The 20004-nt window shown below is 35.4% G+C and overlaps 1 protein-coding gene across 6 annotated transcripts in view; it reads left to right on the top strand.

The window, feature by feature from the left end:
* Positions 1-20004, top strand: part of LOC145680637 (LIM domain only protein 3-like) — a 435720-nt gene that overhangs the window by 333689 nt on the left and 82027 nt on the right. For all 6 annotated transcript variants that reach the window (XM_081751334.1, XM_081751333.1, XM_081751332.1 and 3 more), the window contains one exon: positions 7809-7934. In XM_081751334.1, coding sequence (XP_081607460.1) covers positions 7809-7934 — 126 coding nt within the window. The remainder of the gene's footprint in view (positions 1-7808; positions 7935-20004) is intronic.

Genomic DNA, 20004 nt, shown 5'->3' with positions numbered 1-20004 from the left:
TTTTATATGAGTTGAATCCGCGCACATGATAATCCTCGAATATGTTATCTAGTGTGATACCAGTAAACTGTGTGATCATGTTGTCGACATTACACCTTTTCGGCGACGGTTCGTATTCACTTTGGCTACTTTCATTGTCCCTTGCAGGACTTACAGTGTCATTATACGTTCCCACTTCTTCCTCTTCATTCTCTACAGAATCTTCACCACTACGTTCTAATGTTCGGAAACTTTCGGTTTCTAACTGTTTCCCATATTTTTGCATAATTAATTCTTCTAGAAAACATGAACATGTCTCATCTTCCAGATCAATTCCTCCCTAATGACGTATCTTGCATCGCACTTTCTCTCCAACCAATCGCACTAAATTCATTGGATTGATCACCACTCTCCGCGTCATTTGACTTTTCACTACACATTCAACCTTTCCTCATGCGAAGAACTTTCCTCATGCAGCTTTACTGTTAGAAGTAGTGCAGCGGTAGACATGGGGTGGGCTCTCTCTGCCCCTGTGTAGCGCCATCTATTGGTGCAAATTTGCACCATCTTGCAGACAAACTGACATCACCTATCACTTTAGGGGTACTAACACAATTCATACTCTTATTTCTATGCGTATTTTTTCGGTCGAGCTCAAGTACTTTCCTTGACGGTCAAATACGCACAAATATGAAAGCATGTGTAATGTTAACACCTCTGAAGCAAACAGTAATGTTCGTTTTTCTGTAATCTGGTGTAAACGTTCGAAAGAGCATACCATGCTGACAGAGCGTCTATAAATTCTGACCCCGAAACATTTTTGCGGAAACGTTTGAGTGGATGGAAACATCAGTGCACACGTATCCCATTATTTTTTTGGGGGGGAGGGGGAACATGTTGAATGAAAACGTATTGCCCCAGGGGCCTCGTAGTGTCCCAAGCAGGGTCCATCTCACAATTTTGAAATGGTAAGGTGAGAGAGGTATTGCTTGAAAGGTATTGTGAAAAGAAACAATCTGCAATAAGTCCCAAGTCTGTATGCGCACTCTATGCAAAATGGTGGTCATAGACTCTTTCATGATAACTGTGTTGACATTTTGATTATCTACCATTATGTATAGGGGGAGCGTAGAGACTCGGAACTTGCTTCATCTTATTTCTTTCCACAATACGTTTTCAATGATATACTACTTGACCCCCGTTACCATTTGAAAATTTTGATTGGGCCCTGTCTGGGAGCCTTCGGGTGACCCTGGGACATAATTTTTTCATTCAAAAAATGTGCCTCTAAAAATAATGGAATAGGAGTCAGACAGTATAGACGCCCTGTAATTATGACACGTGCTCTACTTTGCCCTGCTCTTGCGGACATTTACAGCGGAAAAGCGGACATTACTGTTTGCATTCCGGGCTGCTAACATTACACATGCTTTCCATTTTGTACGTATTCACCCGTTCGAGCCCAAGTACCTTCCTTGTAAGTTGCCAATTTCGACGAAAATTCCTTTATCTCAATCCAAATAATGAATGTCAAAAAGTCTCTCAAAATTATTTTTTCCCACAGGTTGGTATGATTGTCTATGAACAGTTTCCTAAACATTCCTCTTATTGTTGTTTCACGTATATTTTTCATGTAAGCGTAGACGTGACCAGAAGTTTTCGTGAGGATGTGTGTAAAAGTATTTTGTATATGAAAATTCAAATCAAATGTTATTTCAATGAATGGAAGAATTAAATATAACATATTTTAGAATGAATGACATTTCAAGAAGTTCTAATTAAACCACTTTATTAGGGTTGTGCACAGGTATAGCCGGTACTTCCCGTACCTACACCTATGCGAGCAAGTGGAAACAATTTATGTGATATACCCTTTGTTGCAATTTCGCCAATAATACAAATAATAAGCAGTTTTTGTATTTTTCAACATTATGCTTATGTTGTAAGACATTTTTCATCAGAAGTGGAAGAACATTTGATTATAACAATTCTATCCAACAATATAATACTGTACTCATCTCCAAATCAATACTTAAAGGGGGCGCGGTGGCTCAGTGGTAGAGCGTTCACCTCCGGTGCTTGGGGCCCCTAGTTCGATCCCAGCTTGCGCCGTGTGAACTTTGTGGTGGACAAACACCGTGCTCGTGGGTTTTCTCGGGGTTCTCCCACTTTCTTCATTCCATCATTTCACTCATCTCTCATTATCACCGTCTCCTTAACCTAACCGGCATAACCGTGGGACGTAAAACTTAAAGATTTCATTTTCATTTTTCCAATACTTAAAGATTTATTTATCATGAATCCCATGTGTCTAAACTTTTATTTTAGTACCTAATATTCATCTTAAAAGACACTGAACCATCAGGAAAGTGCAATATACATAACCATTGTAAGATGTGGGGCGAAAGTGCTAACGTAGTATCTAAACATATGCCATAAGTAGTGATGACGCTAGCTTTAGTTTCTTGGGGGGACAAGTGGAACGTGAGAAACATTTTTGGGAGGCAGCTATATTTTGTATACCGAAAATAATAGTCCTGCATTATAACACATCATGTGTGTGGGAGGAGTGCCCAATGTCTTGTTCTTCAAGCGTCGTCACTGACCATAATCTTCTACTGGCAACCGAAGTCAGTTCTTTCAAAGCAATAGTGTTGATGCTAATTATTTTACCATTACGAAGGTCTTAGTTTACCAAATAAACTCAAATCATCTCATAATCACATCGCAAAGTATACACATGATTCCAACCTCTTCTGAATTCAAATGAAAAGCGAGGAAGTGCATCAAAAGAAAGAAATGCTTTCCTAGTTATATTAAAACAGGTTCATTTTCTATAAAATGAAAATAGAGCACTCCGAATGAGAAAGTTCGTTTACACAACTAATACTAGAGTACATATGGCACATTGACTAAAACATGTTTTTACCGTTATTATGAGTAGTTACGTAAGTCGCACGTAGTGTTCTTAGAATTTTAAAAAAGAATCTATCCCATAGTATAAGCTTTTAGGTTAAAACTTGATGCAAACAAATGTACTCTTCTAGGCAGAGCTGTAATAATAGGCGGTAAAGCGGTTCAACACACCAGGGAATCCGGAGAAGTTGCTTGGCACCGCTGTTTGAACCTCATTATTTATTATTGAATGGTTAAATTGCCCTGCTATTCATTAAATATTTTAAAAAAATAAAACAGCTCGCAATGTACTAAAAATTCACAATATCTTGCAGATAGACAGCTTAGGTTCGGCTCCTGAATATGGAATAGCAAAAGGTTATATGAAACGATGGCGAAACCAATCACCAATACATTATTATGATTATTATCAGAACTTTGAATAATATGTCTTTATTGAAATCGAAATATTCGATAGGCTGACTTGTTTTGTTTTAATGACGGTTCCCAGTAAGAGTGGACTAGGCGTTGCTGCAACAAGGGGCCTCGAGAAGGTCAGGTCCCGCAGAACCAACCAGGAAGCCATATAAATCAATTCATAAGGGGCTGTTGATATGGCTTCTGGAATGGAGATCAACCTTAAAAGTGGCATCTTCAAAATAACTCGCTGTTTGAGGTAAGATACTCCGGAATACCCTTCTGCATCGGAGCCAATTCTCTGATTTGACTTCCCAAATACCCTCTTACGTCTTGCTCCTATGATGCTGCACTAAAGAGTTTTGTTACGAAACTAGTTCTAGATAATGGATTTGCTATGCAATCGTTTGACTGATATCACTACTTACAACGTCAGGTTCTTCACCTTGTTCCTTATGCCTTTTCCTCTGGTTTACTGAGGACAGGAGAAGCGAATTATGTCGTCACAGTGGCGTAGAAACGACTACTTTATAACATCTAGGACCAGAGGATGGAAACCAATTAGCCAAGGGCAGTGGCGTTCCGTTAATAATAATAATAATAATAATAATAATAATAATAATAATAATAATAATAATAATAATAATAATAATTTATCCCTACAACCTAACTGGAGAAATCTTATGCAATTTCAGAGTGTAGTATGCGAGGATTAGCACGTTAGAAAGTTTTTTTCTTTCTAATGATAACATTTATTTATTTATTTTGCTGATATAGTTCGTCAAAAGCCACTACTTGCTATGAGGTAATGACACATTTATTCTTCTGTCGTGGCTACAATCTTGAGGCAGAAATTTGTTGTGAAGCGAAAGAAGGAAGAAAAATCTGCAATCAGAAAGTCGAAATCACAGTCACAAATGAAAGATTTCTTTTCCTTTAACCATTAATGAGATTTTGGTATATATATATATATATATATATTTATATACCAAAATCTCATTAATTATATATATATATATATATATATATATATATATATATAGAGAGAGAGAGAGAGAGAGAGAGAGAGAGAGAGATATGGATTGAAGAAAAAACAAAACAAACAATGTATTGAAAACAGACTGAAGATACGAAAGTTTCACAGTTGGAAAACGAAAGTTAATCTTGTGATGTGTAAATGGAAAGTAGTAAAACGCTAAAAATGTCTTGAGATATGAAACCGTATAGGAAAAATTCTTGAAATCAGAAAACACAGAAACAAGAAAACATGTATATCAAGGATGCAATAGTAATAAAATACCGAAAGAAGTTTTCTGCTTTTGGATTAAAAGAAATAAATAACACAAAGAAGAATAAAAATAGAAGAAAGGGGGGAAAGAGGAAAGGAATGTTCATGCATAAAATGGAGAAACGTATTTACAATTTAGGACACAAATCAGGAGAAGTAAAAACCTATCTATATATGCTTGCGAGTGTGTGTAGATACACATAAGAAGCAACCCTCATCTTAGCGTTTGATCATCTCCTTATTCGGAATCTAGCTGTGAGACGGATGAAGACCAAAGCCCTCCTACTGCGGTATGTTTATCCACTGAGATCCAATATCTAAGCAAACACTTCTCTCTCTCTATCTATCTCTCAGTGATGTAAGGCGGAACGGAGGAGGAAGGGTAAAGGGCCGTTGTACTAGTTCTGTCTCCCCGTTCCCACACGCTTTCTCATCTTGCAACATCTCGGTAGTATCACTCAATCACTCTTCGATTTTGAAATTCAAACTCTTCTAACAAATGCCCTTTAGGAATAAACTATCACTTGTATGTTATTCTCTCTGCTCGCGGATATGATTGCGTCAGTAGTATGTGACGAATGGATTTAGCTATGCAATCAAATCTACCAAAAATTTCCGTTTATATATATATATATATATATATATATATATATATATATATATATATATATATATCCCTATTTTTCCTCTTCTTTCTCATACCATACCATAAAAGCATTTCCTGGCTATTTTCATATCAAAAAGGTAAAAAGAAAAGAAAAGAAAGAGAAAAGTATATTCCTGAACAGGGGTCCATTGACTTACTGGTCAACCGGGCAAGTGACCGGTGCGCCATCCCCTTTATAGTGCCTCTTCAAATCTATTTAATAACGAAATTAGATATGAGATTATATGCTATAGATAATTACAGAAAGATTATAGGCATAATATAGAATGTGCTTAGCAACATATATCTTTAAATTACCCAATGCCCTTCTCCTACCACTTAATATAACATTCCCCCAATGTTTGCACCACTGTTCTATTCATGGAGTCATTCCACCTCTGTCTCTGATATAACGTAATAATATTGTTGATATCCAAAATAACGAAAATATGGTTCTAACATTTTCAAATATGGTTCTAACATTCCGTATTCACTGCTGCCAGAGTGTTTGTTGCCTACTATGGACAGACCTTTATTCTAAGCAAATCTGGGATTTTTATTAGAAGTATGGTTGAGAAGTATGCAATGCGAGGAATCCTAAGCATACTGATTGTAGATTGCTGAAATATGCATTTTTGGATGGTGTGTGTTTGACTTCTTTCACGCTGGACCGTCATTCCATGATTTCTCGTGATTAAAATGTGTTTTACAATATATGTTTTCCGTGCCTTTGGACGAACTTACCTCTGAAACTATGTACTTTTCCCCACAAGTCCATATGAAATGTATTTCTTATCTTTACGTAAGGTAACTTCTCTTACAGTTTGTCGAAAAGTTCATTAACATCCTCTATATATATATATATATATATATATATATATATATATATACGGGTGCTCCAAAAATGGCGCCAACGGGCCACAGAGCATTATTCTACAAGTCAAAATAAAGCCAAATATATATACCTTTCGAGTCCTCGTCTGGAGACACAAATGGCATTATGTGGCAACGTCGCAAAGAAATAACCATAGAATAGATCTACCAATTCATCAAATAGTTATATAAATTCTTTCCAGATGGCAGCTGAAGACGATATTGATTGACACTAGCTTCACTTATTAGTGTAGCAATCGATTCAGCTGCTTGTTGTATTCGTGAAGTAATGCTCATGGCTCCAAGTTAATCTGCGACGTTGCCATATTGTAAAATTTTGATTTACCATAGCGGCTAAAGGAGGCCCCCGGAGGGCATACCATCATATAACATTTTCGCTTTATTTTGTCATGTAGAATAGTGGTCCGTGGTCCGTGGGTGCCATTTTAAGAACACCCGATATATATGAAAAGAAGAGAACCATGTAACCACGTGAGATAACGAAACGAGAGTGAGACAAAGCTGTTCATTGACGTCACCCACCCTCCACAACAATAGACAGACTCTGCCACTGAATCATTTAGGAGTAACAAGCGTGAAAGCATATCGAATGCAATCGAAACGGCCTTCAATTTTGTAAACTACTGGCATCTTTCTTTCAGTTTAACGTCCTACGACTATGCCCTTTATGCTAAGGGGAGATGTAAACTAAGGGTACGTTACTGTCAGTGCTATTTAGACGCGAAAGATCGAATTCATCCAATCTTTAACAAATTTAACTTGACTGTAGAACCTTAGTAGATGTATAAAACATGATTTGTCGACTGTTAGTGCCTGAGGTATTGGTCAATCGAGGGACAGATTTTCACTTAATTATTGATTGAGCCCAATACTCCAACTTTGATGGCCAATTACTCGGGAATCAAAAATCCCCGTAACGTAATATTTCCTTTGTCTACAGATCTCGTCAAGATCTACCACCATGTTAAGCATAGTCAAGTGAAGACTTTTGGTTCTCAAGTTGTTGGCCATCAAGTTTGAGGATTGTACTTAACAATGTTCTCAATAATATTCAGTTACGTAGTCGCGAAAGTATAACTAGTTTGATCTAAACAAGATTTGACATTTTATATTTTGATAAGCTTACTACGCATATGAAACATTACGATGTCCAGTACTTTGGTTCTGTAAGTTTTGGTAGTCGAAGTTGTGATTTGAATATTTTTTGACTAAGGCCAAATGTCAAATTTGACGTACAATAAGTCGGAGCCCAAAATTTTGCACACTACAATATTTCACATGTCTTTGAGCTCATTCAGATATACCTGGGTACTATCATTTCAAATTAGGCAAAGTGAAAATGTTCTGGTCCTCGAGTTGTAGGAAATCAAAGTTTGGGTTTTAAAACTAAGCTTTATTATTCTCTCAAAATTATTTTTGTCTGGAACCTTAGATAATAAACTCATCTTTAGGATACACATGTCTAAAGTGATACTATGCATTCTATACGGTTTGTGCTTTTAGGTTACTATATTGATTAAGAAATATGTATATCATTGTTACTTTCTCGAAACATAAATCATATTGTTAAAATGTCAGATTGCTGTGGTTTCTAAAACTTTTTCGAAACAAGTATTTGTAACGTTATTATGAAGTATCATTTAGTGTGACCTTGTATAATTTTAATTATTCAATGTTATTATGTTTCAGGTTGTTCGGGAACACAGGCTATTGTGCAGCCTGTTCAAAAGTGATTCCAGCATTTGAAATGGTAATGAGGGCCAGGAATAACGTCTACCATTTGGAGTGCTTTGCATGCCAACAGTGTAATCACAGGTGAGGAAACTTAGCTACTTGTAATTTTCAGTGAGACATTAAGATTTTGTACTGTGATGACGAAGAAAATAGGTAGTTACTCGAAATTTCTTATTTTCAAGTATTTTATAGGATGAGCTTGCAGGGTTTCTCTCTTCCAAATTCTGTTTGATTTGTGTCAAACAATAACTGTACAATAGCTCTGTAATACAGCTCTGAAATATTTGTTTTCTGCCTTTGCTGAAGGTTTTGTTTATCTTAAGACAAAGGGTGCTTATCTTACGAGCTTATCTTAGGGGGGGGTATGACATTTTATATATGACGACTCAATACAATGTAAATCACTGAATCACAGATGTAAACTCTTAGGAACCTCGGTGCAGGAGGGTATTTGCGGAGCCCCAAGCAACTAGTTCTTTTGAAGATGTAACAGCTGAAGTTTGAACGATAATAGACACAACCTTGTCATTCATATAATAACAGCTCTGTTTGAATTGATCGTTATCATATATTAATAAAACAAAACTAACCAAACAACAAATGTATTAATAACACTTCTGATAACTGTTTTGGAAATGTAACGTCGCTTTCATCAGGTACGTTACTTATATATAGTACCCCGATTAGACACATGGCCATCTGTGACATTTTTTCTCAACGGAGCTTTTTGTTGCAGCAATGGCTAGACTTAGTCTTCTGGACTTTATGAATGGGTCTCACCATTTAAACAAAACAAATCAGCAAATTATTGCCTTTTAGATCTTTTAATTTCAACAAGGACGTGTTAGACATAAGTGTATTATCATAACGATAGGCTATATTGATTATCACTGCCATTTCAGTAACTCTAACTATTGTATATTAAAGGGCTTAGTCTAACCTAGCTATATGCTAGATATTGTATATTACACAATGCGTGCTGTTTTAATAGTTTTACTTTAAACGATTTTTACATCTTGAACATCACTTTCATTTACCAGAGGGATTAAAATAAGTTTGTTACTAATACGAAATTTTATGATGGCAAACCTCACATACACAAAATAAATATCAGGGAATAATTTAGTAATAAGTAATATGAACTTTGAAGAGTGGGTGCGTTTATTGTCTGGAGGCACCGGTGCCTTGCATCGCCAATTGTTGCAGTTCTGATGTAAATACCTTTGCATATTAGCTTTTCAGGTAGTTTCAAAACCTACTCATCTTATTCAGCAGAGGGTTTTCATAGGTTACAAATTTTATACTGAAAATTCTTAATTACTTTAAAGCTTCATTAACATTTTAAAGTTGGACTTGCATTCTCTTCATTATGTTTGTCCTCTCTCCCTAGTAACATTGTGTGAGTAATTAGCCCGTGATATTAGGCAGATTCAAACATGATAATTGTGACTTCGATTAAGGTTGAGGCCTTAGTATTGTGTAACTTTATAGCTTCACAATATTTTACCTGTTCACATCTCGTAGCTATGTCGTATACATTATGTTCAAATTACATACTTCAAGAACTTGAGTTGTATCGTGTCAGGTACGATATACATATACACAAGCTTTCTTCTACTACTAATGGATGCTGCTAAAGGGTTTGGGTATGTTTGACTGACGCCCTACAGATTTGATCATAGTTAACTAAATATTGAGCTAGGATATAATATATAGCTTACCTATATAATGTAATATAATATAAAGTCCGAAGATATATATGACACTTCAAACTATAAATTCATTTACGTATGTTTAATTAAAGTGGCCAGACATTTCTATGTACGTGGAACTCTTCCGATTTTGTCCTATCTGTACCACTGTCTCAAAAATTTCAAATGAAAGTGTTATTGTTCCATTGTGAAGACAAATAAAATGCACTTCGCGTATAATCACGGAGCGAGATCAACATTCTAAGGGTATCATTTTCTCAAATGTAATATTTTGAAGTACTGAGATTTATGATCATGTCCAACTAAACTAAGTCCTAGTTTAGTAGTAGTAAGAATTAACATAGTAGCGTGTCAAATCAATCAAATACAGAAGCATTCTACGACTTAAATTCATTTTTTATCGAAATTATTAAGTGACATATAAACAATTTGTGAAACAATATTTTGTCATGTAAATGTCAGAATTTTAAATACGTATAAAGTTTCAAATACAATTTAGGCTTCAAATATGTTTTAAAAGTTTCGGGGTAAGCTTCTTTTAGTAGACTCATGTTTATATTAAGCTTGGCTTAGTATTCTGGAATAATTGCCTCCTTAAACATAACTTCTTTCCCATAGGCGAAAGGGTATTAGACTAAATGTAATATATTAAGTAATAGGTAGCATAATACTTCACATTGTCTCCAAGGGATATTATACGTAGGTGGAAAAGGAGAAACCAAGTTTTCAAGTTACAAGAAGACCAAGAAAACAGATGTTGACCACAAAACTCTCCGAACACAAGCCTTCTTCAGCAGAAACTAAAATTAAAAAGAAAAATTTGGAACATTAGTCATAGTATTAAGAAGAGAAGCGAGAAACCCTTATGGGTTGAATAAGGAGGAAAAAAGTGGCCCACTGTAGGTAAAGTCAGTAAACTCTTATCCGTTTACCAGGAGGAAGAAAGAGAGGGTGTGTCCCTGTTGCATCATTAAATTGCGATAATGGAATCTACAATCTCTGCCTTCGTACGAACAGAACCACAGAATCCACTAATCTCAGTACTCGCTCCCTTTTATAAATGCGTCTCGTATTCGAAGAAGTAACTAAACTACCATTAGTGGAGTATCCCTTATGTGCGGGCATCTCTCTTAGCTAAACCTGAAGACACATGGTTTCTGGAAGGTTGTACACGTACTTCTACCTACCGAGGAAGAAATTAGGATAGTTAATGCGTTCTCTGGCTGTCTCGTTTAGTTTTGTGGGCTCAGTAGGGATGATTTGTAATACCATAGGATTTTGCGGTGTTTCAGGCTCTTCTTTCATTATCTTTAAAAGAAACTTGTATCTCTAGCTGTGCGTAACGTGCTTTCTCCATTGATCATCTTCAGTTGGATGGAAATCCTTTTATGCTCTGAAACTTCGTATCCATTTGCTATTTATATTAAAATAATTTAGATAAAGAAAACATATATATCTAATTATAAAACAGTCATATAAGAAATACATGCTGTTGTCAATCTCAATATTGTATGTACAACTGATGGCCTGCAACTAGCTGCAGATCCAACATTTTTCACACAGTGTAGCTTTTCGTCTTACCTCTTCGCTTGGGCATGTAGTCCACACATTGTAACTTCTTTTGTTCTTTGTATTCCGTATTTATAACATACGTTCCATCACATCATTCAAAATAATTATTTCTAAATACTTCCTCTTCCTTCCCTTATTCATCCTTAATTTTGATCTCTAATCTACACTTTTAAATTTCCTTCGTTGCTTCTCCTTCTTCTCTATGTTGGCATTTCTAACAATTAGTATATTTTTCAATGGTATAAATTACTACATTTCTGCCGTGAAACACAATACTAAACATAAAATACTTTTTGGTAATACATATAATAAATGTTTCTTTATATGTTTTATGCTAGAAAGCTACAATGCCTATATAGAAGTGTAACCGTAGTAACAATAATAATGCATATAAATATAAGCCAATAACTTCCATTCTTGTGAAGTCTTGAGATGCTTCAGTACAAGAAACTGCACGCGAACATCTCGGAAGATTTTTTTTATTACATTTAGGCATCATTTTGATTCAATCCTAGAATATCTTGGAGAACTGGTGAACAAATCTGTCGGCGCTTATTTCTATCTCTGTCCTTACCTCTTCACTAAATTCGGAGGTGGTATAAATCTACTACCATTTTTAGTTTTAATATTGATCCCAAAGACCAGAAATGATAATAGGTGGCGAGAAATAATATACTGACATGATATGAGGATTTCAAATACATATTTTATCTTAGCTCTTATTTCTCTATAAAGACTGAAAATGGTAGAAACCTACCACTTCCGCTTTTAATATAAATTCGTGTCGACCCAAAAATAGATTTAACCTTGTCGTAGAAACCTGTACTGAAACTTTCGGTTTCAATAAAGATTCTTATAAATATGTGAGGGGGCTAGAAATAGTTCTTGGTATGGATTCATCCCATGGAAAGGTTTCTTTTCCGACCTTATCCCATTATCAAAATGGCGAAGTGATAGATCTACTATTTTCGATATCAATATTAAACTCTCGTTGTTTAGAATGTCTACTAAAGTTTCAAATCAACTTGACATGAAATTTAACAGAAGGCTTGTCAACAACTAATAGTTATACAATAGTTTAAGTATGTCCAAAGTAAATGACTCAATACAAGTAGTTAGGTCAGCTATTTTCAACTGAATTATTTGTGACGTCACAGTTACTGCTATGCTACGTTTTCAGTAAACCACATGGAGAGGAGAAGAAGTATGCAGAAACCTGGCATTGAGAAAGAGAGGTGATAGCTTGCTAACAAGATCATAGATAGCATAGTCGATTGTTTTCAAGACGTGCTACTTGAGGAATCATGACTTTGTGTTCTCTGTTGATAAGGCCTAAATTTAATTATCTAATACCAAAATGGGAAGTAAATACAATGCCTATGAAGGGAAATAGTTTATTGATAATTCTCTATTCTAGTTTATTTGCGTAACGATAAAGTAATATACACAAAAACCTGAAAACTAATATCAACCAAGGAAACCCCTACCAAAACATTTCTAACCAAGTGGTTAATATACGCTGTTCCATATTAATAGTTAACATTTAAGTATATCAAAACACATGTTCCAACAATTAACATTAAAAATTTCTTTCTCTCATTAAGCAGTGTGTATCTTAATATATAAGCAACTTGTTTCGACTTATACAACATCTGTAACTACTCTTTTATTGGGGGAGGGGAGTTAAATCCGGTTTGGTTGTCACTGCCGACTTGATTTCCTACTTTTATGTAATTCTAGAGCCACCACTGCACTGACATTGACTCTTTGATTGTAGGAAGGGTTTTTTGGTGTTGAAAGTATTGTAAAAATATAAAAGCTAAATTTTAATACAATAATTTATAACTACCAAGAATGTATACTAAATTAACCTGTTTCGTATGATTATTCAAGATTCAAATATTACGAACATTTGAAACAACTTCTGATCGTACAAACACATCGTATAAACACAAAATAAATATTAAGGAAAACTGTGATTTCATAAGAACAAGGTTGCTAAAATGAAATAATACTGCACGACAGTGATATGAATAAAAGTCTTGCTGGAAATAAATATAAATTTATTAAAATATTGCTATATTATTATTATTATTATTATTATTATTATTATTATTATTATTATTATTATTATTATTATTATTATTATTATTATTATTATTATTATTATCATAGTTTTTTGACCTCTTATTACACTTTTTTCCTTTACTATTTTCCTCCTTGTACCCATTTCTTGCACACCTTTCAACCTTAGCCACAGCAGTAATAATACTACCACTACAACCATTCGAAAAAGAGGTCCCCCTCCTTTAATTGAAATTTATTGACACTCTGTGATTGGTTTGCACAATGGCGTGTCTTCAATAGAAAGAGTTTACAATCGTGCTTATGGCTTCCTATTGCCTCTTTGAGAACTCTCACAGCGTCTTTTGACAGACGCCCTGAAAATGTAGAATGGCTGCAATTTGATTAGTCCTGATATCAGAAGGAAATAAGAGAGAGAGAGAGAGAGAGAGAGTAAAGGTTGGTCGGTTACCAAGAACCCATTTCTTTCCCCCAAAACTCACTCTCATTTTTTTCCCTCCTCTCAATATCAACAACTGGTGTTCACTTCTTTTCTTTTCATTGGTATATATATATATATATAAACCTATTCTATATGCTATCTCCCATTCTAAGGTTCTATTCGCTACCAAAGAGGCACATATCCACTCAGATACAGGGACAGCTGAGAAAAAAAAGAATATGGGCGATAGTGGTATTCGCACGTGAAATGCTTCTATAGATGCTTTAAATAAAAGGGCGAGGGAAAAAAACTCAATTTAAACTGTGTTACATACGCATATAAACTCAAAGGGGAAAAAAGTGATGCTGATCCTGTAATGTTGTACGTATATACCCCAAGTGTGTTCACAACCATATCACTATCAATATTTATGCTTTATTTTCAGAATCAGACTCCAAAAAAGGGGAAAAGTACAAAGAAGAGCAAAATGTGGATCAAACATCAAAAAAGGGAAAGGTTAATTCTTTTCTTTTCTCTGATTTTCTTAGTTGACCGGAAAGAAGGGATTGGTAGAATATATAGCAAAGTAAGAAGAAAAGTTAATATAATCTGATATTTTAGTACGAGTAAAACTATGGGCCTTCAACTTAAAGAGTATAGTTTGCACAATTTGAATTTCTAGAATATCCGTATGCCATAGAACATAGCATGGATAATTATACCATTTACCGTCATGCAAAGTAATTTTAGGTCTTTGATCCAAGTGACGAAAACTTCTCGCGGATCTGCAGTGCTCTATGTAAGTCCATGCAGTCTCTATCTTTGTCAAATGGACACACTTTTCTATGCGTATTCCTTCCATTGAAAAGAAAAAAGATATAAAACAAAAATAGGTGTTAGCTCTAGCTAGAGATCTAGCAGCTAGCACATGCTCCTTTATTGAATAAAATCCCGGATTCAATTCTCATGGAAGTCTTGAACGCCTCATGGTTATTCGGACTCCGCCCTAAGCCGTTTGTCTACTTCTCATATGGTCTCGGTTTGAAAAGGGACGAGGAAGTCAACTAAGATATATATATTTTGTACTATTGTAGAAGACAAAGAAAAAAGTTCAGTTAGCAGATGCAGAAATGTGGACTTTCTTTTCATTTACTTCAATGTTTTGAGATGTACGATACTTACTAACTCTATGGCCTACGGAACTCGGAGGTTCAATGCGGCGTTCACAAAAGCTTTCTACTGACTTCCATCCTCAGCCAACTGAATCCAGTTTCGACTTTGTATTCCTAATTCTGCAAGATTCATTTTAACATTGTCCTCCCATCTGCCCGCACGTCTTCCTAATGGTCGTTTTCCGTTGTTGGACTTCCAATTAAAACTTTGAAAGTGTTGCTACTTTCTTCCATTCTGGCTACATGATCTGCCCACCGGAACCTCCTTGACTTGACCATAACAATGTTTAGTGAACATTATAAATTATGTAGTTCTCGTTTTGAAGTTTCCGACATTTACTATTCCCGTTCCTCTTGGGTCCGAATATTCGTCTGAGGATCTTGTTCTCAAACACTTTCAGTCTACGTTCTTCCCTCAGAGTAGTAAGGATCATGTTTGCAGCCATGCATAACAACAGGAATGATTATTGTTTTGTACATTTTAAGTTTCAGATTCCTCGACAAAATTCGGGACGGCAAAATATTTGAACTAAATAATAACATAAATTCCCTTCTTTTAGTCGACATTTAATTTCTTAGTGAATATGGGTTTCGTCTGTTAATAATGATCCTAGATATTTGTAAGTATCCACATTATCAAAAGCATTATTTGATGTTTTAAAGCAGCCATAATTTACCGTATTACTATCCTGACGAACTTCCATGTATTTAGTTTTCTCTGCATTTACTTCTGAATCCATGTCCCTGGAAACGTCTAATAAGACCTCTGCATTTCTTTCTATTGTTCTTCTATAATCTCCTATTAAATTTATATGGTCAGCATACACCATAACCTGTTGAATACCATTCAGCTCTAGGCCCTGGTTGCTATCTTTAATTTTTCTTATAGTGTACTCTAGGACAAAGTGGTTAGCGTATTTATTTTTAGTACACGAGGTTCTGAGCTCGATTTCCGTCAGAGAGCGTTGAACGTATTTGAATCCCTTTAAACTACAGGTTCACGTCTCATATAAGCTCCGTGTTGAAAAGGGACGCTAAACGTGAACAAATACCCTATTGAATTAGCGGTAAAATATTAGCTTGGAAAGTTCTCTTCGTAAAATAAAGTATTGAAAAGCTAATTTTTTTTAGACTGAAAAAAAAATTAAGTAAGGAAAATAAAAAATCGTAAATTCCCATCTGAACAAAAGTTGTAACAATTTTAATGGGTTTTCTCTCCCTGTGTGTTTTTCAACAAGCAAATAGTACTTGCTGTAAATGGTGAGTGTTGAACTTTTTTTTGAAAAGAACTTAATGCTGAAAAAGGATGAAGTAAGCGGAAGTCTGAAAGTTGAAAATAAAAATAAAAATAAAAATAAAAAGAGAATAAAATTGATTGACAGAAAGGTAAAACAGGGCCAAATGGAAACTCTTGTTTTGGGAGATCCCACGAGTATCAACTTGATAGAGTATTCGTGAAAAGTTAAGAAGGTTCTCGTTACCGCTTTTGCAATTTTAATCTCATTTTCAGCGTTCCCTCTTTTTCTCCTACCAATTACACCTTTTCTCTCGCACACAAATTCTTTTGCATACTTACGAACAAGGCTTACACAAGAAAACAATAAAAATATATTTTATTTATTTAATTTTGTATTTAATTTTGTTTCCTACTCTATACGCTTTACTTTACTTATGTAGTTGGCATTGGTTCAATCTTTATTTATTTAAAACTTTGTCCAAAACTCAATGTTGTTGCTAGAAGCTTTTCCAGAAACGCAACTAATTATGAATACCATATGTTCCTCTAAAACAATTCTGTTGTTCTTTCGATTTTTATAAAAGTAAAAGCGATAAGAGATGTTGAGAAGTAGTTTGGCGATCTAAGATTTTCAATTAATGTTGCCTACCAGACTAGAAATTTCCCCTCTTCTATCGAAACAAGACTAGGATCGCGACGTGAAATCTCCTATCGAAAATGAGACTGGAATCGAAGTGAGAAATTTCCTGTCTCCTATCGAAAATGAGACTAGAAATTTCCCGTCTCCTATCGAAAATGAGACTAGAAATTTCCCGTCTCCTATCGAAAATGAGACTAGAAATTTCTCCGTCTCCTATCGAAAATGAGACTAGAAATTTCCCGTCTCCTATCGAAAATGAGACTAGAAATTTCTCCGTCTCCTATCGAAAATGAGACTAGAAATTTCCCGTCTCCTATCGAAAATGAGACTAGAATCGAGACTGAAGGTACACCCTTCAAGTTCAATACGAGATAATACCTCATGTCGTTTACGAACCGCGAAATTCAAGACAAGACGAGACATTTAGATTAGAAATTATATTTCGTAGTATTAGTGGTTTCTATGGTCTATCTAAACCCGTTGCATATGAGGGATGATGTCCCCCAGTCATCATATTACCCGATGAACTGGGGGAAAAAAGAAAGGAATGGGTAAGAAAGAAAGTAGCCTCGAACCATTATGTTAATATCATCCCGGCATTTGCCTCGTGTGAAAGAGAAAAAAACTCACTCTGGATGGCTGACCTGAAAGAGCTTTCATACCTTTCTGACCGAATATCCCTATCAGCGTTGCCAGACTCACAGCTCGGAATTATTCCAAAACCTGATCGAAATTATGCCAGATTCGGTCAAATTATGCTAGATCCTCATAATTACTAATTCAGGAGTTTTAAAAGAAAGAAGAAGAAAAAAACGAAGTTGAGATACGATAACGTAACAAAATACGTAGAGCGTAAGAATACGAGGATAGAACTCAATACTTCACGCACCAAAGCTTTAACTCAACTAAACTAGTGCAGTCGTTGCCAGACTCAACGGCGTATATATCGTATAAATGAATGCAAAGTGTTTGTTTACATATTTTGAAAGAAAATTACCTCGCAGCATAAGCGGAGTTGGGAATTTTCTGCTGGGGGAGCAGATTTTTGTTCGGTCTCGGACCTTTCATTTCAGGAATAAAGATGGTCATGAAGTTAGAAATAAAGATGGTGAAATTGTGAAAAAGTTGGGGGGAGAATGGCCCCCATAGCTCCGCCCATGCCTCTCAGTTAAAGGATTAGAAAACCCTGGGTAGAGCCACAAAAAAAAAAAAAAAAAAAAAAAAGCCCAAAGCCGTTTCTAACTTACTTCGGAAAATAAGACTGCTTGTATGGTTTACCGACTGTATGAATCAATGGAAGAGGATACATTTCTACCGTTCTTTTTCTTTCCACGACCAATTTCTTTCTCATCTCCAGGTTTTACGGCTTTTTGATAAACTTGCTGAAATTATGCTAGATTTGAGCAGGATGCTAAAAGCAAGATACTAGATGCTAAAGACATGCAAATCATGCTAGATCTAGCATCATTATGCTAGATCTGACAACACTGATCCCTATCTAGAATAATCTGGGACTACTTGCACCAACGACGAGTGTGTAAGCGACTACGGTACTCAAGACCACGACGAGAATTTTTACAAGTCTCACAAACAAGATTATTTCATCGAAGTTTTAGATCTCAAACTCTGCTTCAGTGTTGCATGATCATAGCATAAAAACTATAAATTGATAAAGTGACTGTGCAATTTATCAACGTTTACAGATACGTAAATCCTTACATATTATACTCCAATCTATATATGTATATAAAATTGAAAATCGCTATGTTTGTGACTCTAAATCTCCTGAACCGCCCGACCGATCTCGATCAAACTTGTGAACTGGATGAGGTTCGAAGGTGAGCTGGTTTTAGGCTATTCACTTTGATGGTAGAACTGAGGGTAGGGGAGGGGTATAAAATAAATAAAACAATAATTCCTGAATCGACCGATCTTGATAAAATTTTCAATATAGATGAGGTTCAAGCCTGGGATCGTTTTTATGATTTAAATTTGACGGAGCAACGTAGGGGAGGAGAAGGAGGGGGAGATATATAAAAAATCAATTTATATAAGACTGAAAGTGACTATTTTTGTAACTTAATACGTCTTCAACTATCCGACCGGTCTCAATCAAATTTTCAAGATACATGAGCGGAGGGGGACGTATAAATAAAAACTAATAAAACATAATAACTTTTGAACCACCCAACATATCTTGATCAAACTTTCAACATATATGAGGGTAGGGCCTTGGGTATTTTTTATTGTTTCACTTTAACGGGCCAACCTAGGAGGAGGAAGGGGGAGATATATGTAAAAAAAATAAAAATGATTGCCTTTGTGAGGTCATCACTCTTGAATCACCCGACCAATCTCAATCAAATTTTCAACATACATAAGCTTATGGGCAGGGATGGGCAGGAAGGCTAGACGCTGATTGGAGGACAATATTAAGACGAATCTCGCAGAAATAGGAGTACAATGAAAAAACTAGATTCAGTTGGCTAAGGACAGAAGTCAGTAGAGATTTTTTTTGAACGTGGCATTGAACCTCCGTGCTCCATAGGCCATAGAGTTAGTTAGTTGGTTAATATTCGTCTCGCTGGCGTAAAAGATATGGAATTTAACATTACGGAATGATGTCGGAGATCTGGAATGCTTATGGGTCAAATTCTTAAGTATATTTTCGGTCAAATAAGGGCACTGAACTCCAATCGGCAAGAAGGAATACAGTGGTTCACTGGTAGAACGCTTACTTCTGGCGAAAGAATTCTCTGGTTTGATCAAATATCATGCAAGTTTGCGGTCCACAACTTTTAGTCCATGAGTTTTCTTAAGGTCCTCTCGTTGCCTCTTATATCCATTTCGCCATTTTTCAGAAACATTCACTTTCATTCATCATTCTGCTGGTTTAGACTAAAGGTATAATCGTGAGATGTTAAATTAAATAAAAAAAAATTTATTTTCCTTAGCGACAAGCTACAAAGAAATGTTAAAATTACCAAATAAGTTGACCGTATTTTGCAATATATGTATGTAAAATATGTACCGTAATTCGAATCAGACCTTATGTTATACAGTTTAAGTGCTAAAGAGGGAACATAATCCCCCACCATAAGGAGACACTATGGTACGCTGGTAGATGGCTTACCTCTGTTGTGTGTTGGAATGTGCGTAAGTGTTTAAAAGAATGCTACTAGTCTCATGTATTATCGTATAAAAATAAGAAGCAAAAAAGTTTATATTAAACATATGTTGTTTTTCACAAGGATGTTATAAATAGAGGATCTGCCCATATATATCTTCATCCTATTAAATCGGTGAAGCCAA

Source organism: Thermobia domestica, chromosome 3, assembly GCF_964235325.1.
Source record: "Thermobia domestica chromosome 3, izTheDome1.hap1.1, whole genome shotgun sequence".
Taxonomy (NCBI): domain Eukaryota; kingdom Metazoa; phylum Arthropoda; class Insecta; order Zygentoma; family Lepismatidae; genus Thermobia; species Thermobia domestica.
Note: the sequence above shows the minus strand (reverse complement) of the source record. Positions and strands in the feature narration are given on the sequence as shown.